This window comes from Malaclemys terrapin, chromosome 7 (assembly GCF_027887155.1).
Source record: "Malaclemys terrapin pileata isolate rMalTer1 chromosome 7, rMalTer1.hap1, whole genome shotgun sequence".
Taxonomy (NCBI): domain Eukaryota; kingdom Metazoa; phylum Chordata; order Testudines; family Emydidae; genus Malaclemys; species Malaclemys terrapin.
The window spans coordinates 25,800,765-25,825,360 of record NC_071511.1 but is presented as its reverse complement, the minus strand read 5'-3'; the positions used below and the strand labels follow the sequence as shown (position 1 = coordinate 25,825,360).

General features: G+C 40.9%; 1 protein-coding gene across 2 annotated transcripts in view; it reads right to left on the bottom strand.

Moving 5' to 3' along the window:
* ERC2 (ELKS/RAB6-interacting/CAST family member 2) overlaps positions 1-24,596 on the bottom strand; it is an 866,973-nt gene that overhangs the window by 704,918 nt on the left and 137,459 nt on the right. For both annotated transcript variants that reach the window (XR_008445768.1, XM_054035803.1), the window contains exon 3: positions 4,230-4,646. Coding sequence is in view for 1 of the 2 variants with exons in the window: in XM_054035803.1 (XP_053891778.1) it covers positions 4,230-4,646 (417 nt within the window). In the remaining variant the exon portion in view is untranslated. The remainder of the gene's footprint in view (positions 1-4,229; positions 4,647-24,596) is intronic.

The following is a 24,596-nucleotide window of genomic DNA, read 5'->3' as shown; positions in this document are numbered from 1 at the left end:
TTACAGAAAAGCTAATTACCACCTGCGGAAAAGCTAAGAAAAAGAGCACTTCTGATATGGAGAGCAGCTTGGAATATGGAGCAAGGAAATTGTTTCCTGTTTGATTCCTACTGGCTTCAAGGAAACAGGACTTTGTGCACAGTCTTTGTATCAAGGAAGTCTCCATCATCAATTTCTCATCCTAACACAAGCAACTAAGATGACCCCAAATACTTGCAAACCACTTGGATCAAAATGGGTAACAATACTAAACTAAATCCAAGCTGTTAATTTTACCAAGACGGACCTCTCTCTTACTGCTTCCTGAAAATCCATTAATCATTCTTACAAAAAGAAATCAGAACAGTGTCATCCAAATCAGAAAAGAGATGCAGTGAGAATAAAAAATTCTTTACTTTGAAACAATGAATTTTACACATCACTATAAACCAGCCAATAAAGAGGTATATAGAAATGTACAGATTTCTTTTACAAAATATTGGTTTCTTGTTCTGGCAGAAATGTGAGAGAAGATAAGATATTTCAAGGTACCTTTAAAAGATCTTTTAAAAAATATCAAATATAGTACAGCTAGAACAATACAAAGATTCACAGAGATTCAGGTTTGAGATTAATGTCACCCTGTCTGGATGGGGTTTTATTGAACAGATTCTGGCATAGCCCAAATTGAAACTAATTTGGCAAAAAGTGTGTATTTCATTCCATGCAGTTTTGCAAGAAGTAAATTTATAAACATAATACCCCATAGTACAAACAATACAGAGTAACTCCAATGGGTCAGTAAGAGCTCTCTGCTTCTGGACAGTACAATCCTCTTTCTCTTGTCTGAAAGTAATCATTTCTTTAAGGTGTTGATCTTAAATGGACTCCACTGCATGTAATTTGCTCCCAGCTGGCAATGCCTTCCTGCATAGCCTTCAAAACCAGGCTGACAATTTATATTCAAAACCCCAGTGTTGTCTGGGTCCTGGTTGGCTTGGTGGGCCTTCTTCCTATCAATGCCATTGAGGTTTGGTGTGGTATGGTTTCAGGTCCCCTGCCTGGGATACACCCTATCACATACCTCTCCCATAGATTAGGTCCAGGAGCCTGATCCCTTTAGATCACAGCTTTTCTACATTCTCAGGAGAGAAAATCTGAATTCAGGTGTCCTCAAGTTACGTAGGACTCAAAATGTACAGCTACAAAGAGAGGAAATGCAGTACGAACTGAAGATTGGAAACTTTCATGATGTGTTGCCAGTGCACAGGGGGCATAGTCAGTTACCAGAACAAAAAAGAGGGCCCCAAGAGATAACACCAGAGAGCAACCAATACCTACCTGACATTCTAATATTCTTTTCTATAGTGGATAATCTAGCCTCATGGAGTTGGAGCTTCTTGGTGAATATTTCATCACAGAGTGGAGTCCAATACATCTATGTTGGGACCATTGCTTTGCTAATGTTTGTTAAGGGAAAGACCCAGGTGGCAAAATTGAGTATGATTCACTAATTGTGTGCAGTCTGTCCCATAAAGGTCCAAAACCGTTCCTAACTTATGGACAGGATTCTTTCTGAGGACCTCCATTTTGTTGGGGGGGGGGAAGCAGAAGTGGAGGCTGAATTTGCCCATTCAGTACCCCAAGTTACACGTTTCCTTATCTTAAAATTAAATTTCTTCATCACAAAGCAGTATATCAAACTTGAAAGTAAAACACATTCCATTCCTATATAGCTTTACTCACAGACCTAAACAACACTGATACTAAGCTCCATGATACAAACAGTGCCAATGAAAAATGAATAAATAATTTAACCCTAAAATAAACAGCACAGGTCATTCTGACAAGAGCAGATCAAAACCAGGAAGCTAGATTAATAGCCTAGAGAGTGCAACACAGAAGCTTCACTCTAGCAGACTATGAGCCTGTAGGGGGCCAGGGTGGCTGCCCTCCGAACCTGAGGGTAAAGGGCCTTTCCCTCAGCCTGAGTGGGCGGGGCCAGCCCAAGCTTGCTCCACCACCCGGAAGGGGAGGGGTGGAACAGGAAGTATAAAGGGCGGGGCCCTTAGCTCAGTTAGGGCAGCACCAGGGAGGGAGGCAGACACAGACTGTGGGCTGCTCCCTTCAGAGCCTGCTGCCACACCAGGGGAGGCCCTGGACCCATGGAAACCTCACCTGGAGGACGGACTGGGGCTGCCAGGACTGCCCGCTGCCGAGTACCCAGAGGAACTGGAGGAGTCGGAGCGGGAGCTGCCAGCAGCCGAGTACCTGGAGGAGCCTGAGCCTGAGGGGGAGCCGGAGCTGCCAGCAGCGGACTACCCCGACGCACTCACGGGGCCAGAGGGATTCGGGCGAGCAATCGGGTAGGAAGTAGCCCAGGGACAGAGCTGCACAGTGGTGAGTCTATATAGCGGGCTGACCCCGCTGACCCAGTGGTGGGACCCCCGTTCTGCCACTGTCAGGGCCCTGGGCTGGAGCGCAGTGGTGTAGGGTGGGCCTGCGCTCCCCTACCCGGCAGAGCCACGCTACTGACCTTTGCCGGCGCTCCCCTGCCCGAGGGGCGCGCTACTGACCTTTGCCGGCGCTCCCCTGCCCGAGGGGCGCGCTACTGACCTTTGCCGGCGCTCCCCTGCCCGAGGGGCGCGCTACTGACCTTTGCCGGCGCTCCCCTGCCCGAGGGGCGCGCTACTGACCTTTGCCGGCGCTCCCCTGCCCGAGGGGCGCGCTACTGACCTTTGCCGGCGCTCCCCTGCCCGAGGGGCGCGCTACTGACCTTTGCCGGCGCTCCCCTGCCCGAGGGGCGCGCTACTGACCTTTGCCGGCGCTCCCCTGCCTGAGGGGCGCGCTACTGACCTTTGCCGGCGCTCCCCTGCCTGAGGGGCGCGCTACAGACTCTGGCTGGCGGCCGCCCCGCCGCTAATTCCCCGCTGACGGAGGCGTGACGCAGGCCGGCCAGTGACCTCATAGCTCCCCACCGCCCCCTAGCGGGTAGGTGGGCCAACGCCGATCACAGAGCCAAATTCAGTGCTGATGCAAGCAGGTGCAATTCCTTTAATATCCCATTGACTTCAGACCCTACTAATGGATAACTTTTCTTTTTAGTGGGAGTTTTGACTGAGAAAGGTCTTCAGGGTACAGGCTTTATGACCCACAATGCCTAGAGAACAAAACTTTACTTTTTTTCCCTGAAAAAGCAGGGTGTTGCAAAGAAAGAAAGAAAAATGGACTAGAAATATAAGAACAAGTCTTGTGAGATTTCCAGTACTTCTGGGCTTCAGATGGGTCAAATACCACCAGAATAGGGATGTCCTTAATATTTCACCTAAAACTAGTAATTTCAGAGTCATAACAAACTTTTTTGAACTGCGGAATTGAGTTCAGCTTGGTTTCAGGGCTGGTGAAGACTAGAGTCATTTCTTTTTACAGACAAACTGATTTGCCCATATCTCCTTGTGACAGGAAAGCTGCTAGGCTGTAGAAGTTAGAAAGAAAAAAGAAAATGTAAAGGAATGCTTTAAAAATATTTCTTCCTGCTGTTCTCTCCCAGTACTGAAGAAACTGTAAACATAAACAATCATTCCATGACAAGGACAATAAGTACTTCTGATCAGAAATTATGTGTAAATTCATTAAGGAGTAGAGGAGTGGTTCCAACCTTTCTGGATAAATGTACCATTTTGCCACTCTAAGACATTTGCTGTACCAGCCAGTTCCCACCACCTCACGTTCAACATGCAATGCTTTGATCTGCCACAGATCTTTGGCTGATTCAACCCCCAGTCTTACACCAGAAGCAGAAACCTGCATGTGTTAATGCCAAGAACAAGACAGTCAAAGAGAAAAAAAAAATAAGCTTGCACCACTTTACTCCATTTTTGTCAACTCTTCCTTATTTAATTTTCAGTATCAGTAGCTATTCATTCTCTCCTCAATAGCTGCATAAGTTTGATTTTTCAAAGGAAATGTATCTTGGTGGTTAAAGGGACACTATCAAAGTGGGAAACCCAAAATGTGACCTAATTTATTTTCTTATACCTGTTTCCAGAGTCCATGTAATTCCTTGTGTTTATGTGTTTGTGGATTGGAAGAATTTCAAATTAAATGTTTCAATATCTTTTTTGTTTTAAGAAAAGTCAAAAAGAAAATAGATTCCAGTTTCAAGTTTCAAAGTAGTATAAAATATATTTTCAAAATTAGGAAAATGTCCTTTTATCTGAAAAGATTTAAGATGAAGGTGCTTTTCTTACCTCTCTAAGATGTATGTTTTCCTTCTCCTTCTGGTCTAAAATCACTTCTAAATGATTAACCTGAGATTCAGCCTCAGCCATCCTTCGAGCTCTTTCGTTGTCATCTTCCATTCCTTTGGATGGCAAACCTTTACTTTGCAACATTTCTAGAAGCTTTTTTATTGATTCATCTCTGGCATTTAGTGTTTGCTTTTGTGTTTCAATTCTCAACTCCATTTCTTCTAGAGTTTTTCTCAAGAGAAAGAGCTCTTTAGCCTGTCTATCATGTTCTGCCTGAAGTCTTCGAAAATTCTCCTCTGTAAGCTCAATAGTAAAATGCTCAGTTCCTCGGTTTCCGCTTTCTTGTTGAAGAAGATGATTAAGGTCTCTCTGAGTCCGAAGCTCATCTTGAAGTGCCTGGATGGTCAGTTGCAAATGCTATAATAAAAAAAAAAAAAAAAGGTAAATGAAGGATCTAAATGTAGTTTTTCTTCTGTTAATCTACTGGTAGGTAAAGGTATAAAAGTTAATAGACTCAGTGATGATTCTACCATATAAAAATGTCAAATGCATCTGTGACAAAATACTTGTAATGAAGGTTTTCAACTGCTACTGGAAAAATGTAAAACATGGATGGAAACACAAACACAAAATAGTGTCAGTTACAGGTAAAATTAATGCTTAATAAAACTAGGCAGTGAAGAGAAAGTGAACTGTTGCAAAAATCTCAAAGTGACACAACCACTAGTACACTTTGTGCCTATAAACTTGAAGACGCAGTATTCCTTGTTTTCTAAGTTGTTTCATATACTAGAAGTAATTCTGCCTTCCACTTTTTTCAGTAGTACTGCTCATGCTATAATGCAAATCATATTCATCCCCATAAATAAAAATTAATAGCTTTATTTGCAAAAAAATAAATAAATGAACAACTTTACTAAACAGGATTACTGCATCTCAAACAAACAAAAATAGAACAAATGATAAGCAATACTGAATTCTGCAAAACAAATTGACTGCAAAAAGAGGACAAACCTTTGTTCTCCTGGCATCCAAAAACTGAACAGCATGGTAAATGAAAAAATGAAGCAAAATCAACATAAAGAAAGGTCAAATGCAAGCAAAGAATATTTAACAGAAAGAACTGAATTCAACATAAAGTACTTTCCACAGAAAAAAATCATTTCATTGTGTTATACAGTATAGCACTGACAACTTTATAAGAATTTAAACATATCACTCTAAAGCTATGATGAACTCTAGCCAGTGGATATATTACAAATGAATTTATTAGTGTTCCAAAAGTTGTAATTCCATCATTGAATAAAGACGACTTGTTTCTATATTTCTACACTGCAGATTGTCCTTAAGTATTTTGTACCTCCTGTACTCTGCCTGAATAAAGTGGTTTTCTATTCACTGATAGTCAAACCTTGCAGTCCTTACTAAAGGCAGAGTCAGTAGGAGATTTGCCTAAATGAAGACTAGATTTGGCCACAAGTAATTGTCCCAACTTGTTATAGTTTATGGTATAACTTCAGATTATATTGTTATTTGCAGTTTTCACAGCAGTTAATAATTCCCCTATGTTCATGAAATTGTCTAAACAATGTACTAAACTTCATAAAAATATAAACTTTTAGATAGTCATATGGTCCAAAACAAAAGCTTTTCAATCTCAGCAAGCATATCAGTGAGATTCTGATCATTTGGAAACATGGCACCATATATTTTAATCCTAATGCACTTTCTGAAGCTCCTCAAGTTCTCATATAAAATCACTGATAAGTAAGGCTGTTGATTAATCGCAGTTAACTCACATGATAAATTCAAAAAAATTAATCATGATTAATTGCAGTTTTAATCGCACTGTTAAACAATAGAATACCAGTTGAAAATTATTAAATATTGTGGATGTTTTTCGACATTTTCAATTATATTGATTTCAGTTACAATACAGAATACAAAGTGCACAGTGCTCGCTTTATATTATTTTTATTACAAATATTTGCACTGTAAAAATGATAAAAGAAATAGTATTTTTCAATTCACCTCATACAAGCACTGTAGTGCAATCTCTTTATCATTAAAGCGTAACTTACAAATGTAGATTTCTTTTGTTACATAACTGCACTCAAAACCAAAACAATGTAAAACTTTAGAGCCTACAAGTCCACTCAGTCCTACTTCTTGGTCAACCAAGCAATAAGACAAACAAATTTGTTTACATTTACAGGAGAAAATGCCGGCCACTTCTTATTTAGAATGTCACCTGAAAGTGAGAACAGACATTCACATGGTAGGGTTGCCAACTTTCTACTCACACAAAACCGAACACCCTTGCCCTGCAACTGCCCCACCCCTTCTCTGAGGTCCCGCCCCCCCACTCACTCCATCCCCCCTCCCAGTGTCGCTCGCTCTCCCCACCCTCACTCGCTCATTTTCACCAGGCTGGCTCAGGGGGTTGGGATGCAGTAGGTGGTGAGGGCTCTGGCTGGGGGTGCGTGCTCTGGGGTGGGGCCAGAACTGAAGAGTTCAGGGTGCAGGACAGGGCTCCGGGCTGAGGTAGGGGGTTGGGGTGTGGGTGGGCTCTGGGCTGGGGATGTGGGTTCTGGTGGGCAGAAATGAGGGGTTCAGGGTGCGGGCGGGGGCTCCGGGCTGGGGGAAGGGGTTAGGGTGTGGGGTAGAGGGGGTGGACTCCAGGTGTGGGGCCGGGGATGAGGGATTTGGGGTGTAGGAGGGTGCTCCGGGCTAGGACCAAGGGCTTCAGAGGGCGGTAGGAGGATCAGGGCTAGGGCAGGGGGGTTGGGCGCGAGAGGGGGTCAGTGATGCTGGCTCTGGGTGGCACTTACCTCAAGCAGCTCCTGGAAGCAGTGGCATGCCCCACCTCCCCCGGCTCCTACATGGAGACGAGGCCAGGCAGCTCTGCGCGCTGTCCCATCTGCAGGCACTACCCCCATAGCTCCCATTGGTCATGGTTCCCGGCCAATGGGAGCTGCAGAGCTGGTGCTTGGGGCGGGGGCAGAGTGCAGAGCCCCCCAGCTGCCCCTATGTGTAGAAGCCGGAAAGGGGGCATGCCATTGCTTCTGGGAGCTACATGGAGCCACGGCAGTCAAGAAGTCTGCCTGAGCCCTGCTGCGCCGCCACCCAGACTTTTAACGGCTCAGTCAGCAGTGCTGACCAGAGCTGCCAGGTTCCCTTTTCGACTGGGAGTTCTGGTCAAAAACCAGATACCTGGCAATCCTATCACATGGCACTTTTGTAGCCGGCATTGCAAGGTATTTAGGTGCCAGATACGCTAAACATTTGTTTGCTCCTTCACGCTTTGGCCACCATTCCAGAGGACATGCTTCCATGCTGATGATGCTCATTTAAAAAAATAATGCATTAATTAAATTTATGACTGAACACCTTGGGGGAGAATTGTATGCCTCCTGCTCTGTTTTACCCACATTCTGCCATATATTTCATGTTTAGCAGTCTCAGATGATGATCCAGCACAAGTTGTTCATTTTAAGAACACTTTCACTGCAGATTTGACAAAAAACAAAGAAGGTACCATTGTGAGATTTCTAAAAATAGCTACAGCACTAGACCCAAGGTTTAAGAATCAGAAGTGCTTTCCAAAATCTGAGAGAAGAAGAAGTGTGGCACACGATTTCAGAAGTTTTAAAAGAGCTACACTCTGATGCGGAAATTCAGAACCCAAACCACCAAAAAAGAAAATCAACCTTCTGCTGGTGGCATCTGATTCAGATGATGAAAATGAACATGCGTCGATCCACACTGCTTTGGATGGCTATCGAGCAGAAACTGTCATCAGCATGGACGCATGTCCTTTGGAATGGTGGTTGAAGCATGAAGGGACATATGAATCTTTAGCACATCTGGCAGGTATATATCTTGTGACACCAGCTACAACAGTGCCATGCGAATGCCTTTTCTCACTTGTCATGGTGGTCTCACTGAAGGGGAAACCCTGCTTTATCCCTGCAGCCCTGATGGATGCATGAGAAAGATATCACAAATCAGGTCCAGCTAAAGCCTAATACAGCTCTTTGCATTTTCTTATTGTACATAAAAGTGACAGGAGTTTTTATCATTTTATTTGGGCTGTAGGGTGAAGCCCCCAACTCTGAAAATGCCTGACCTAGAATGTAGGATTTTTGTGCGTTTCTACATTCAACTAAGATTTTATACACACACACACACACACACTTCTCTAAAAACACCATCTGCAGCTAATATTTAGATGTTATGGGACACCTCAAAGGCCATCTTGCACTATCATATTATCTCTTTGCAGTGTGAAAGGAAATGGAATAAAGTTGCCCTATATATAATGCCCTGAGTTTTAGGGCACAGAAATATAAAATTTGCCAGTTGGTATCAAATCATTGGTCCATCAAGTCCAGTATCCCGCCTCCAGCAGTGATACTTCAAAGGAAGGTGAAAAAATCCTATTACACAGCTGACCAATTGCACAATGCTGCACATAGTGGAAAAATTATCTTCTGACCCCTTAGGTGACCAGCTTGCATCCTGAGCCATGGGATTTGGTTTCTTTCTTACTTTAGGGGACAAAATAGCAAATCTTATTATTGTTAAGAAAATTATTCAATCCTTTTATAAATCCAGCCACAGTTAAATGGTATTACTTCCTAATGCACTGAACCCAGTCTCACTATACACTGTCTAGAGAAGTGATAGTTCCTTTTCCAAAACTTTACTATAATCTCTTGCTGTCAGATTGTTTTTGGCCCCTAGTGTATTGTAGTCAATCCCTAAAGCATAGGAGAATATTAATCAATTCGGAGCATTCTTTGCATATAAAAGCCATTGATACAAGTCTGAAATATCCCTCCAGGTTTCTTACATGGAATTTCTCCAGCATGATCTACTTCTTTCGTGGTCAGTGAACTAATTTTAGTACTTTTGAATTCATCCTGCTCCTAAACGTGATCCTGTTCTGAACAGATCTGGCTGAATACTCTATTCAGTGAATAATTGCTGTTATTTGTCAAATATTATTATTAGGTTTTCAAACTCTAGTTTGGAGCATCTCCTGCGAAGTAATATGCTCCTTCAATTCCCATTTTATCCATAGGAAGTCAGAGCATGCAGCATCGTGCAAGAATTCTTCAGCATATCACAGGACCTTGTAGAATCCTCTTAGTAAAATCTTTTTTATCCATATTCTCTCAGAATTGGTTAATCAATATTTTTCCTCTTACTGATAGAATCAGTCCAATACTCATGGACTAAATCCTGTAGTCCTTACTCAGGCAATACAAATGATTCTGAAACCAACCAGTTGCTGTAAGAGGAATGTTTGCTGTGAACGACTACTTTCGGATGTTATAAAATACACTGGAGAAAGGGACATTTATAAAATGGAAATATCAAACAAAATGTCAACAGGAAGTACACATATATGCACCAAAATATAAACAAATGGCCAGCAGCCAGGCAGTTCCTCAGATCCCAGCAGAGCTTTGCACAGAGAATGTGTATCATTAAAACAATCATCATCATCACTACCATCATATTATAACAAAACACTGGTGCCATAGGTGCCTTCAGACTGCAACAAGGTGTGGTTTCTAAGGGTATGTTTTTAAACAATTAGTCATCCTTCTTTCTCATACCTTTGGAAAAATACAGCATGATTTCTAAGGCAAGCATTTCTAGGATATGCATTTTTTTCCAAGAACCAGAATTCTCCAACCTTCACTCACTGAATAGTACTTTACTCTACTGAGGACTATTTGAAGAGTAAGGTTCTTCCACTGTGAGTAAGGATGGGAGAATGTGGCCCTGACTATGGTTAGTAAATTATATAAATAGGTAGAAACAAAAAAATGATAAAGAACAGAGTCCAAGAGTAAGAATTAGATTAATATAGGCACACTAATTACATTTTTCACATTTTGCTGTCTAACATTAAGTATCTAACTAAAAGTAGCTTGAGTTTTAGAGGTGCTGAGCACCTGCAGTCTAATGTTAGGTATCCATGTTTTAAATTTTTTCCTTCAGCAATTAAAGTAACAACATCCAGGGCAGGGACCGTATTTTTATTCTCTGTTTGTACAGTGCCTACCAAGTGGGTTCCTGGTCTACTAGGACCCCTACTAGGCACTGCAGTAATACAAATAAATTATACCACCACCACCAATATATGGTGGTTGGAAGGGTCGAAGGGAGACAAAAAAACCTTACCGTTTTCTTTTTTTAATCGACAAAGATGTCTCTCTCATTTTACGTCTTTGCCATGCTTAACCTTATCTGTTCTCCTTCAGAACAGAAGTGCTTAGCACTGCTTTAGGGAAGCTTTCTAGGATATTTGGGTCTCTTAACTAAACCTTAATCCTGACATGATTTCTCACAACCTAAAAGTCAACATAATCAATCCCATTTGGATTCAGATTCCAGATGCCTGTTGTCTACAAAAGATGCTCAGAATCTGAATCTTGCAGTTACTCCCGGCAGATTCTCTCTGAAGTCAGAGAGCAGGATCCCCAGGAGTTATTTTATCACAGCAGTCAACGTTTGACCAGAATATTAAGGACATTCAAAAGCACTCAAGCTTCTTCAAAGAACAAGGAAAAACCACATGACAAAAAGTATTGTTAATGAACAGTTTAGGATGAAAATTACAATTAAACCCTTCCCATCCCTTTCTGGCCTTCAAGAAGGCAAGTTTCCAATCTGCTCCCCAACTCTGTATCTGAGGAAGAGAATCAATCTGCAGTTCCACTGAGGTGCTGGAGGAGACTCCTGGAAACCCCTTGCTAAAAGTCTCCCCTGCTTCTAATGGGGTTCATCTCCCTATCTGGGTCCTGCTAAAGCAGTCCTGCAAAAGATTACTGAAACCTGGATATTGTAAATATACTTCTGAAATAAAAAATGTTTGCTTTTACAATGTGCCAAGTATTTTCAATATTATTTCTGCAGAAGAGATACCTACACACATACCTAAATTTCAAATTATACAAGTTGAACATTGTGCTGTACTAGCAATATACTCTGTACAGTTTTCTTAGAGCTGATTGGAAATTTTTGAGCATTGCTTTTCAAAAGGAATACTCGAAAATTTTCAGGTTTTTATTTTCCCATTTTCTAACCAGCTCTAGTTTTTATGAACAAAGTGCAAACACTTCCAGGGATATGCAGCTTAGTTTAAGTTTAATTTGCCAAACAGCACTGCCTCCCTCCTTAGCTATACTTATGATTAATACTCTAGATATGGTTTATTTCATGCCTGGATACCACAGTGGTTGGTTGATAGATGGATTAGGCTGATAAAATAAAGCATTTTTGTTTAGATTTCACAACCTCTCATTCCAGCTCTGGGGCTTATCAAAAGCTAAACAGGTAAAATTTTATGGGATACCTTGCTGAACTATTCACGACATCACTATGTAACCCATATGTGGAACAGGGCATGATACAAGGAGCAGAGTTAAGGTTGCTTTGGACCAGTGATTAACCAGGGCTCACCTCTAGACTTGGCAGTTCATAGCCCCAACACCGCTGGGCTTGCTGAATCAATTATGAATGTAAAAAAATTGCTTGAGCCCTGGCACCACTTTCATTACAAATTAAGCAATGCTGTGGACACTCTAACAGGGAATTTCATGATTTCTGTTTGTTGCTTGTCAGCTTGAAGTAATTCTACTCCTATTGACTTCACTGGAATTACTCCTGCAGTTTTCGCCTTAATGAACCAAAAAAAGTCCCATTCAAATAACAAAAATCTTTATTTTTACTTTTATATTGTCTTGTCCAATCCCCTTCAAACCTCTCAAAAATTTCTTCTGTGGACTGAGGTAGTTCAGGGCAAATGGAGCTTTTCTGTTAAATTGAGAGGAGAGGCTAAAATAGGATTTTAATGGAAAACCTCCTCCACCTGAAGAAACTGCTAAATCAAACTGTTAAATCAAAGAACACCAATTAAAAAGAATAATAGGGAAAACAAGAAAATTATTATTCAGAGCAGGGGGTCCATCTTAACCTTTTATGTACTTCATAACCTGCTGAAGCACTTTTGCTGGAAATGTGATAAAAATGACATTTAGATATCAATGAAATCTTTCAAAAATACATACTGTTTAAAATGTGGGCAGTCTTCAAAAGACTGAATTTATATTTTTTCAGCAATTTGTTAATCTAGTAAAAGAATTCATTTTAGCTTTAATATATATTCAGATATATCTTAATATGAATCTGTTATATTATATTTGTCAATCAACATTATGTTTGGCCCTGTATATAAAACAGATTTCAAAATAGCCTTTGCTTCAGAGAGCTTAAAATCTAGAGAGTATACACAGAAAGACAGGACAAACTGGGAAGTTCAGATGAAAGAGTCAATTACATATTTTTTTAAAAATCAAAATGTCTTTTTTCTGTTTGTGGGTCACATAGCAGAAGTTGGAACATGAGGAGAAATTTGAGTGAGGAGAGCAATGGGGGCCCACGACAGAGTTTATTTCATACAGTGGAGCAGCATGTAAGAATGCAGGCCTAGCAGATAGAAATCTACCTGTGCAGAGTTCTGTTGATTTCAAAGGGACTCTGAATGGACTAAGATTCAGAGGCAGATCCCCTTTTAGGATCAAGGCCACAAAATGGCAATACAACATATTTAGTATTAAGTAAAGAAAAAAATCAAGCAATACCTTTCAATGTACATAGCAGGGTTGTCTTTTTGTTGTTGTTGTTGTTGTTGTTTTTTGTTTCCAATAGCCATTATAATAAGTTGGCTGTTTAATAAATAATAATAGTAATCAATAAAAATAGCAATAACTACTTATTTTACACAACACCATACTGCCTGAAGATTCCCCAAATGTTCTGAAAACCATATATAGGAAACACATTATCCATGCTGCCACTGTACAGTCATCTATAGGGGTTGAAACATGACAAGTGCTGAACAGTGCACATTATATAATGGTTTAGGACAGGTCAGGAAAGATACCTTATCCAATGTAATTTTAGTTAATCACATTGGAATTTAGCCAGAACATTAATGTTTAACCCCCTATTATTGTGAAAAGTGCATCTATGGCTCAATAATTCTAAGTGATCAGCACCTCTGCTTTATGTCTCATCTAAAAGACAAAACCGGCCAGTTTTTCTACCAGCAAGATCAAACAAATGTCTTAATATTTTTTAATTGAATGAGGTTTACCACTTATCTCATGTTAGCCAAAGTCACTATTAAAAATTATTTCCATCATTTTCTGTAAGTAGGTTCTGTTCTAGTGTTTCCAGTCTAACATTTCCAACTAAGAAAAAAAGGCATTATATTTCTGGGGGTTTTTTTGCTCTTTTCTGGTGTTAGCTGTTAATCAGGTTTCATCTTCATGCCTTAGAACAAGTCTGCGGGCATGTACTGTAATCACTCTCAAAAAGGCACTCCCTTGCCTTGGCCTCTTGCTTAAATACAAGTTTGTTTTAAGTCAAACACTTGTGAGTTTTCAAGCCATGGACATGTAATATTAAATACTTTGGAGTGCCAACTACAACTCCTTCCATTAAACCATCCTCTGAAGTCAAATTGTCAGCATCTTATTACAAATCACTTGACAGACATGATGCAAGTCTCAAAAAAATAACTTTTTTGCTAGTATAAATAGGCTGACTCCATGTTAAACCACAAACAGACAGAAAGATTGCCTACTGCATTACTATTCCTTTAAGAAAATACGGTGTACAACAGATTTACAATGAACAACAATCCAGCATGCTATTGCATCAAGGTCATATATTAGAAGTGCTAATGGGAAAAGGCAGATTAAACTCAGTGGTGGAATTAGCATCTCAAAAATCTCAAATGGGAGGAGGTAAATATTGGTTCTGTGTAAGCAAATGTTCACAGAATTTTCAAGGGCTGTTTATAATTCAAATATTTCTGACAATCCTTTTTAACAACCAAAAAAATTAAAATTTCTTATAAAGTGAGCTGAAATTTTCAAAAAGCTGTTGCCATTTTTTAAAAAAACAACAATAAACTGGCTAAACCCATTACCCACCTGGCGGGATAAAAATATGATTTCACATGTAGAAATAAATGGAGTGTAACTTTCCCAGGAAGCTTATAATTACAGGAGATGGTATCATATGATCCTCATCCTCCTAAAAATTAATTATGCTAGGGGTGTCTGATCTAGTTTGCACTGCGGTCAATACTGACATTACCAATGACTTCAATAGCCTGAAAGCTGTTTCACAGTCAACTTCAATAATATCTGATAACATGAGGGCAATAAATCACATTCTCTAAACTATTATATTCCATAGTCTTATTTACACCATTAAAAGCAGTACATATTTTAGTATAATATTGCTATAATATTATAATTATAATGTGGGTCCCAGAACAGAATAGATCCACTGCTCCTCCTGCATGTCATAAGAGGTGACTAAAAGGGGGCTGCCTGGAGAGGAATGAGCTCCGCCAGGTTAGAAATTTGCCAAAGATATACCATATGATGAGCAAGTCAACCATATCCATACCGAATTGGTTGCAGCTTGGGTTAATAATGACCGTGCCATCCGGGTGGATGCGACAAGTATACTACTGGTGTAACCCAACAAAGAGAATCCATGGAAGAGATATCATCATAGCCACATGGAACGTAAGGACATTGAGACAAATAGGGAGGTTGAAAGAACTCACATACGAAATGGAGCAAGACTCCTGGGAATCTCTAAGGTCAGAAAGAAGAACTTTGGAGAGGCCACTGTATTACCATGGAAAGGACAAACATGTCAACGGCATAGAATTTCTTGTGCATAAAGACATCGAGAATTCAGTATTAGGATGCCATCCAACATCCAGCAGGGTTATTTCCATCCGTCTAAAGGCAGTACTGTTTAATATCACAGTGGTACAAGTCTACGCCCCTACAACAGACTATGAAGATGAGCAAATTGAAGATTTTTACAATCAGCTCCAAGACATCATCGATAAGGTACACAAGAAAGATAGCCTGATTGTTCAGTGAGATTGGAATGCTAAAGTGGGTACAGAGGCACAGGCAGATTGGCAAGATTATTGTGGCGCTTAATGTAATGCGGTAACCAATGAGAGAGGATTGAGACTTTTGGAGTTTGCCAGCTATAACAATCTGGTTCTTGCACACACATTAGGAGCACATAAAGCATCTAGACAATTAATGTGGCACACACCTAATGGTCTACATCACAGCCAGATTGACTACATCATGGTGCAAAAATGATTTTGTTCTGGGATTAACAGAGCTAAAATAAGGAGCATCCCCGGTGCTGATATTGGAAGTGATCACGACCTTGTGATGCTAAATTTTTGGCTTCAGCTAAGGAAAATCATCAGGCCAAAGTTCACCAGAACCAAGTTTGATTTAGAAAGACTCAGAGATTGAAACATTGCAGAATCATTCCAAGCAATGATCGGCAGAAAATTTGCCCCACTCCTTGCTCTAGAGGAAGACACAGAAACAGTGACCAACAATTGCAACACTGTAATGAATGAGGCCGCAATGGACATCCTGGGGAAACATCATAAGATGACAAAACCCTGGGTCACAAATGAAATACTACAAATGTGTGACATTACAAGAGAATTTAAGAGAGACAAGAACAGCACTGAGGGAACTGATAAATACTGAGCAATTGGCAGAAATATCAAGAAAGGAATGAAGGTGGCCAAGGAGATACCGATTGAAAAACAATGCTCTAAAATTGAAGAGTATATCAATAATAAAAATAGCAAATGAACCTTCCAGGTTGCAAAAGATCTGACGAATGAAAGATGGACCAAAGCTAACTCAATTCAAGACAAAGAAGGGAACAGTCTTACAGAAGAAAGGGACATCATCAATAGGTGGACAAATTACAGCTCTGATCTATACAACCACCAGACAAATAGAGATCTTAGTGTCCTAGACAGCCCAGATTCAATAGAGGAGGGTGACTTTCCAATACTGAATGAAGAAGTGGAGACAGCTGTGAAATCACTCAAGAATGGAAAGGCTACAGGTATCGAAAACATCCCAGCCGAACTGATGAAATTCAGAATAGAAATAGTAATAGATGTACTCACCAAGAACTGCAGCAAGATCTGGCCCTCCACGTGGACACAGTCACTAATCATCACTCTACCAAAGAAAGGCAACCTGCCACTGTGCAAAAATTACCAGACCATCCCAGCAAAGTGATGTTGAAAGTCATATTGAACAGATTGAAGCCACAAGCGGAGAATATCATTGCTGAAGAACAGGCTGGCTTTCGTGCTGGAAGAAGTACCACAGAACAGATTTTCAACCTTCGTGTTCTATGTGATAATTACTTACAACACCAGCAGGATATCGACCAAGTCTTCGTTGACTTCAAGAAGGCGTTTGAGTATGACACAAAGCTCTCTGGGCAACCATGAAGAAGTACAATGTTGGTCGTAATCTTATTCTTACCATTAAACAACTGTATGCCAATGCCAGCTGTGCAGTTCTCATCAATGGCATAACAGGAGAGTGGTTTCATACCACTATTGGAGTCCAGCAAGGCTGCCTTCTTTCACACACACTGTTAAACATCTACTTGGAGCGCATAATGACTTATGCCCTAGAAGATCATATATGCACAATCAGCATTGGGGGGCAAACAATCTCAAATCTTTGGTTCGCTGGTGACATTGATGGTCTGGCAAGCAGCGAAGATGAACTTGCCAACCTTGTGAAATGATTGGATGAAACCTCCGCAAAATACAGCATGGAAATCAGTGCAGAGAAAACCAAGCAAATGACAAACAAACATGACGGGATCAGCTCACATATCACCATCAGTGGACAAGAGCTGGGTGAAACAGTTCAAGTGTCTGGGGCAATCATCACTGGTGAAGGATCAAAGATAGAAATTCTGGCAAGAACTGCGCAAACAACAGCAGCAGCGGCAAAGCTAAAGTCAATTTGGAGGAATAAGAACATCTCCCTGGAATCCAAACTGAAACTGCTGCACGCATCAGACATCTCCATTTTTCTGTATGCATGTGAGACATGGACCCTTATGACAGAACTTGAACAGAAAATACAGGTAGTAGAGATATTTCCATAAAATCCTGGGGATCTCCTACTTCGTCCACTAATGAAGAGGTCCGCAACATCATCACCCAATGTGCTGGGTCATATGAAGACTGTTGTCAGACGCTACCGGTGTGGTGCTCTGCTCTGTTCAATGTTGATATCAATCAGCTGCGTGCGTGTGTTCCCTCTATGTGCTGTCCCAGCTCTGCGCAGATAGCTGACACAGCAGACCCCGAGAGAACCCCCAATGACCACAGACTCTAGTAAGGTACGAAGGCATGTCGGCCAGTTTTATTGCCTTTAGAAATTCACAGTCTCCAGCTCCCGGGCAAATAAAGTCCAAGGTGCTGCTAAGGTGCTGCTAGCCAGTACATATGTGCTCCCTTGACAGTGGACTCAGCTCAGTCAGTGGCGGGACTTTCCACTGCCCCCTAGGCTGGACAAAGACAACCACTCAGGGGTGCATTCTTATACACAGGTACAAACAAGTTACACATCACTCCTGACGTATTGAGGTGCAACCCCTCTACGTAGCAAGGTACAACCCCTCTACGTAGTAAGGTGCCGCCTCTCACTTTGTACATGTTGGTTTGAACAAAACAACTCTATCCATCATATTACCCTTTTGGCCCTGTCATTGGGATGGGTCAGCTTGTTCCTTGTTGTGTGTGGAATGTACAAGTATGCGAATATTCTGATATCTGCTGTCCAGTACCTTGTACGTATGTCTCTTTTTGCAGCATCAGCCCTTTCCTTGCCAGCTTCTGTGAGCAGGGCCTGCCTCTGGCTCACAGCTTAACTTTGCTTTATGTTAGAAAAGTCTTGACCATTACTTTAGTTCAGGCCTCAGGCTTCATACTGGGCCTCTGATAAGGGTTTGTTTCAGGGCCTCATCTTACTACAGAGACCTCCTGATGACCTTGAAGAAGCGCAAGCTGAAGTGATATGGCCATGTAACAGATCATCTGGCCTATCCAAGATCATCTTCCAAGGGACAGTACAGAGGAAGAGAAGAAGAGGTAGACAGAAGAGAAGAATGGACAGGAATGGACTTCTCAGAGACTCAAGCACTGACACACAATCATCAGGGGTGGAGACAATTGGTTGATTGCTCATCAATGATGGTGCCCCAATGACCAATGCAGTTATGGGAGTGATGATGATGATGATGATGACGACCATGACAAGTTATCTATATTGCACTGCTGAAAATGTTCTTTTTGATAGTGTCCACTATATCTTTATTAATATACAATAAAAGCCATTAAAGTCAACATTTTCTAAACCTTATCACAGAGTGCCTGTGTTTATCTCCTTTTCTAAGTACAGCATAGGCCGAAATGTGGTAACTCCTGGGAAATGCTATATAATAATGATTGTACTGTACTTATTATTCAAAAACAATTAGCAATGAACAGACAGAATCCACCAGGCAGCACAAATGATAGTATATGAAGGGTATATGGTGTTATTCTTCCCTGATGTTATTCCTGCCAAAGACGCTAGCCCAGGACCAGCTCCAGGCACCAGCTTGCCAAGCAGGTGCTTGGGGCGGCCACTCCAGAGACGGGCGGCACATCCAGCTATTCAGCGGCAATTCAGCGGACGGTCCCTCACTCCCGCTTGGAACGAAGGACCTCCCACCGAACTGTCGCCGCAGATCACGATCACTACTTTTTTTTTTTTTTTTTTTTTTGCACTGCTTGGGGCGGCAAAAACCATGGAGCCGGCCCTGCACTAGCCAGGGAGAACTGGTGTAAATTAAAAAATCCTTCACTGATGATGAGACAGACTTCTGCCCATTCTTCTCAACCTTCAAACCTGCCAATACGTGGCAACTGAAACGTGACAAATTTCCAAAATGTAAGAATTTTTTTTGTTCTATTTTTCACCATAACTATAAAATCCACTTTTAAATATTCCTTTTCTCCATGGAGACTAAGTAAGCCAGCTGTTTGAAAAGAAAACCAGAAAATCAGAAATTTTATAATGTGCAACCATAAAGACCCCCTTCCATAGGCCAGCAGCAGGATGAACCCAGGACGATCAGATCTCCAACACAGATTGGTCCTCATTGAGCTAAGAATACTATTCTCCACGTGGCCAGTCATTAGAAGGAAAGTACATACTTTGCACAATCATTTGCTAGACATCTGAAGAAAGTTGGGGATCAAAAATCCTAGATTCTATCCTTGGGTATAGGGGGAGTGTTGTCTAGTGGTTAGAGCAGTGTTTATAGACAGAAGAGAGAGAAAAAGCAGTGAGATTCATGAATAAGACCTGTGTCTGTCATATTAGAGACCAGAGTTCTATTCACAATTCTGTTAGAAGTGACCATGGGCAATTTTTCAGTTAACCTATTTGTAAAATCTAAGGAATTATACTTGCCTTACTCCTAGGGTAAGGTATATGAGGTCATGCTCAATAATAAGTGAAGAGAAGTAGAGATACAAGTTAATGGAAGAGGGGAATTTTAGGACTCATGGCCTCCTGGCTACCAGCCTAATGTAGGGTTGCCACCAGTCCGGGTTTTACCCGGATAATCCAGTTTTTGGTTTCTGTGTCCGGGTGCCATTTAGGGTTACTGCAGGTCGGGGGGGAGGCACTGGGTCATTAACCCGAGCCAGCCCCTGCTCAGCCAGGGCCACCTCCTACCTGCCAGCAGGTTCCTTGAGACAATTCAGCAAGCAACGGGGGAAGGACCTCAAGGAGAAGAGGCAGAGAAGGGGCAGGGCCTCCGGGGTCCAGTTACCAGCAATTAGAAAGGTGGCAATCCTAGCCTAAGGCAACCACATCTAAGTAGGGTTGCCAACCCTCCAGGATTGTCTTCGAGTCTGCAGGAGTTACAGATTAATCTTTAATTAAAGATTATGTCCGGTGATGTAACCTCCAGGAATACGTCCAACCAGAACTGGCAACCCTACCTCTAAGCCAAAGGGTTTTTTGGAAGTCTCTCTCCCCTGCACTTGAAATATCATCCAGTTTGGTGGTGGCTGCAGGCAGGGAGGCTAATTCACTCTAAATGTAGAATGTGCTTGAGAAGTCTGCTTCTCATAAAATTGAAGATTACGCATGTGAAAAAGAATTATTTTTCAGTCACTGATTCAGCAAACCACTTAATAAAAGAGATTAATGAGAGCAATCAAGGCCAGATTTCAAACACTGAAGAACCTGTGGATACATAATTTTCAATCCTCTCTTATTTGACTGGTTTTCTTCCTTAAGAAGATTTGGGGCTCTCTGATAGGATGTTTGTTAAGATCCTAGAAAAAACTTAAAAGTAGAAACTTTTTCTTGAATAGCATCCTATGAACTGGGCTTTGTTCCACTGCCTTGTAGAGACTTTGTCCAAGGAGAAAGACTGTTTCTTCCACCGTAGACAGAACAAGGAGCAAAAACTCCACAGTCAAAAAAAGTCAGAGATTACTGCCCTACCAAGGGAAAAAACCTAACATAGGGGAGAATATAGCCCTTAAAAACTGAAGCCAATAGTAAACTGAATTCTATATTTTGCCTTTATTCATACTGCTTCAATAAGAAGTATGTTTCCAAGAGGAATCAGCATCTGAATATAGGTTCAAACATATACAGATTGTGGCCATTGTCCAAATATACTAATACAAGGTGAAAAATTAATAAATCATATTATAATAAAGGTATTGTAGAATAGACTGGATAAACTAAATCCTGGGAAGAAATGCAGGTTGATTTGAATAACTGTACCAGACATTTCAATAAAACTAAAATAATTGACTATCACTAGCATCTAGGCATCAAACGCAAAACATTATGTGTCCCCGAGAAATGACGATGGTCTGTTGTTGGCCTTTGTTATTCCATGAAAGCTTTGCGGAAATATGAGGTTTGTATTTTGCTTTGAAGTCGTTCTGACATCTTGCTTTAATGAGCTCCACAGTAAAGGGGCCTCTACAGAGAGCTCTGTGCCTGATGCTCCTGAGATTTTGACTCTGGACTGGATCAGCCTCAGTATTCCCACTGAGGCAATAGACCCTTCAGAGTCATGAAGATTAAGACAAAGACCTTGAAGTGCATCCACAATCACAAGAGGAACCAGGAAAGGGATGATGTGATGTGCTTTTGACAGCTTTTCGTGTATTAAAAGACTGGCTACTGCAAGCAGCGGTTTCTATGCAGCCTTCAACTTCACATTCAGTAGACAGAGTTGAAATTATCTAAATTGGAGATGACAAGACCATGGACCACAGTGACTAAGTCCTCAGCCAAGAGAAATATGCATACATTTCCTCAAGGATAAGGATGGTCAATTCAGTCTGTATAGACTAAAGTGGCAAAATAAAGAAATAAGCCTAAGTGACATTTACAATTCAAGAAGTCAGCTCAATCATTGAGGTCTTCTTGTAAGTGCACCAAGGCAATAGATACCATTAAATTACATCACGAATGGTACTGAGGCACCAAAACTATCTAAAAATGTAATGAAAGAGCTTTTATATACCTAATGAGAAGGATCTGTTGCTTTCTCAGGGCTTGTCTTCATCGTAGCACTTAGCTCAATTTAGTAGACTCAGAATACTGCACTTGAGCTAGCCTAATTTGAGTGACAACAGACATACTTTAAGAGTGATTTGATTAGCAGCACAAGTGATTGAATTAGCTGATGAGTTGCTGTAACTTGAGCTGTTGCATTTCTACTTGCATTGCTAGCTCATGCATCAGCATCATTCGAACTTGAACCAGAGGCGTAGCGAGCGCCCTCCGTACCCTTCGACCGGAGGGGGCCCCGCAAGGAAGGGGGCCCCTAAAAGTGGCAAAATGAATACCGCATTCCAGTTTCTGCATTGTAAGGGGCCCCGCTCGGACATATGTTCGGAGGGGGCCACGTTCGGAGGGGGCCACGTTCTTTGTTGCTACGGCCCTGACTTGAACCCTCACCTTCCACACTCACCAGGATACATCTAAACTGCAGCTGGGAGATACAATTCCCAGCACAGTAAACAGACTCACGCCAACTTAACTTGACTTGAGTGCTAAAAATAGCGCAGATGTTGTGGCACTAGCAGCAGGTTGGGCTAGCCACATGAGTCCAAGGCCACCCAACCCATTGAGTCCAGCTCAGGCAACTACCTCTGCCAAAGTCCACGCTGCTATTTTTAATCACTCTAGTTCAAGGTGGGTAGACAGATTCATGCTAACTCATGCTGGGAATCACACCTCCCAGCTTCACACAGACATATCCTGAGGAGCCAGCTAGCTCAAACTTAAAGCACCACTTAATTTCAGTCTAGAGATTTGTGGGGGGGGACAGAAGTTAAGTTAGGGTTAATGCTTGAGTTACAACTCAAGCTAATTGTGCTGTGAAGATACACCCTCAGTTCACCTCAGTGTACTGTATACAGTAAATTAAAACCTTACATAAAATGCATTAATATTGAGACGTGGGGAAATGCTCTGAAAAGTATAAACACAAGATATGTAAGTTCAGTCTTCGGAAGCAAGGTTCTGATGATTACTCTATTACATTGAAAAAGAGAATAGAAAGACAGAGTGACACCTCTGAAGAACTTTAAGACCAGGTACAAAATCTCAACATTGCACTGCTAATCTAAAGGCTCTCTAAATGACAAGCAAAAACGTCCAAGACGTCACTATGAGGGAGATTTTCAAAGGCATAGAGGGCAGTTAGCTGTCTAACTCACATTGACTTTCCATGAAGTTGGGCACCTAACTCTTTGTGCTTTTGAAAACTTCCCTCTGTATCTTTCTGTTACTGGTCATTAGACAACACATGAATTGATGTTACTGAGGAAGACAACATCACAATTTTAAAAACAGCATCTGGTAATCTAGAAATAAAACAAGTGATAGCGCAAGCTCCCATCCCAGCATATCCCTGATCTATTTTATCAGACAAAATAACAAAGGAGAATATTCTCCAGGCTCAATCTCTTATTCTTCTCTGCTAAAACTAGCAATAGTTGTAAGAGCTAAATAATACATAATCAGTTTCTATTCAAATTGTTTGAAAAGGAGTTCTGTCACTCTGCTCTGTTAAAGATGGGAAATTTAAAAAAAGACAGTGGTTTTGGCAGTTCCAATCACAACAGCCTTCAGTCAAAGCTAATAGAGAAAAATGTGACGTATCAAAACCTGGAATGACCATCTGGAGATGATGTCGCATCCCGAGTTAAAGCACGAAAGAGAAATTATTAGAGCGAGAGTCTCGCTGACTTGTCAAATCCACAAAATAGACCATAACATGTTTTCAGAAGACAGAATGCTCAGATTTCACAGTACACTTTATTAAATTTATATTTTCCCCTCTCAGATTCACCTACAGTATTTACTTTGAGGCTTGAATGCCTCCTGTACCCTGAATAAGAAAATAAATAAATAGAAAAGAAAATAAGAAAGCTGCAATTGTGACACTTCCCCACAAGATGGCACCAAATCTATATCCTACAAATAAGGATCAAAGGGAAAGGAACAGTGAAAAATTTTTAGACAGATTCCTAAGCAACAGAACACTTTATAATGTTTGATATAAAATTTTATTAAAATAAACTTCTTCTTTTATGTATGAGGTATTGACTACAATAGGGGGGAGGGATAGCTCAGTGGTTTGTGCATTGGTCTGCAAAACCCAGAGTTGTGAGTTCAATCCTTGAAGGGGCCACTTGGGGATCTGGGGCAAAATCAGTACTTGGTCCTGCTAGTGAAGGCAAGGAGCTGGACTCAATAACCTTTCAAGGTCCCTTCCAGTTCTAGGAGATGGGATATCTCCATTAATTATATTATTATTATTATTATTATTATTATAGTATTTAGTCTAAACCAGGTTCTTCCTTCCTAAAGTCAATGACTACTTTCCCCATTATTGAAAGGACTTTAATAGTATATGAACTGTTTCTAAAATCTAAAACATTTATTCTCCAATTTATTCATAAATGATCATAAAATATTTTAGATATTAAGAGAAGCCACACAACCCTGATTATTCAAGACTGCCAGATGAGAATCATTAGTCTTGGACAGTTTTATCTTTTTGTTAAAATTAGAGATGGGACTAAACCCAAAATCCAAGAGGAATATACCTTAAGTTTCGGGAAACTTCAAATGCAGAGTCAAGTTTCACAGCTGGTCCCATCTTTAAAGTAAGATGAAGCAATATCAACAGGTACCTAAACTTTGAGATGGCTTAAATATAGATTAAAATTTTGTGGGTCTGGACCATCTCTTGTTTTTAATGAATTCAGATAAAGACATGAACCATAATTCACATGAAGGGCTAACATTATCGCTAATCAAAAACATACATATCGTCTTTTTTTCAAACTAAGCA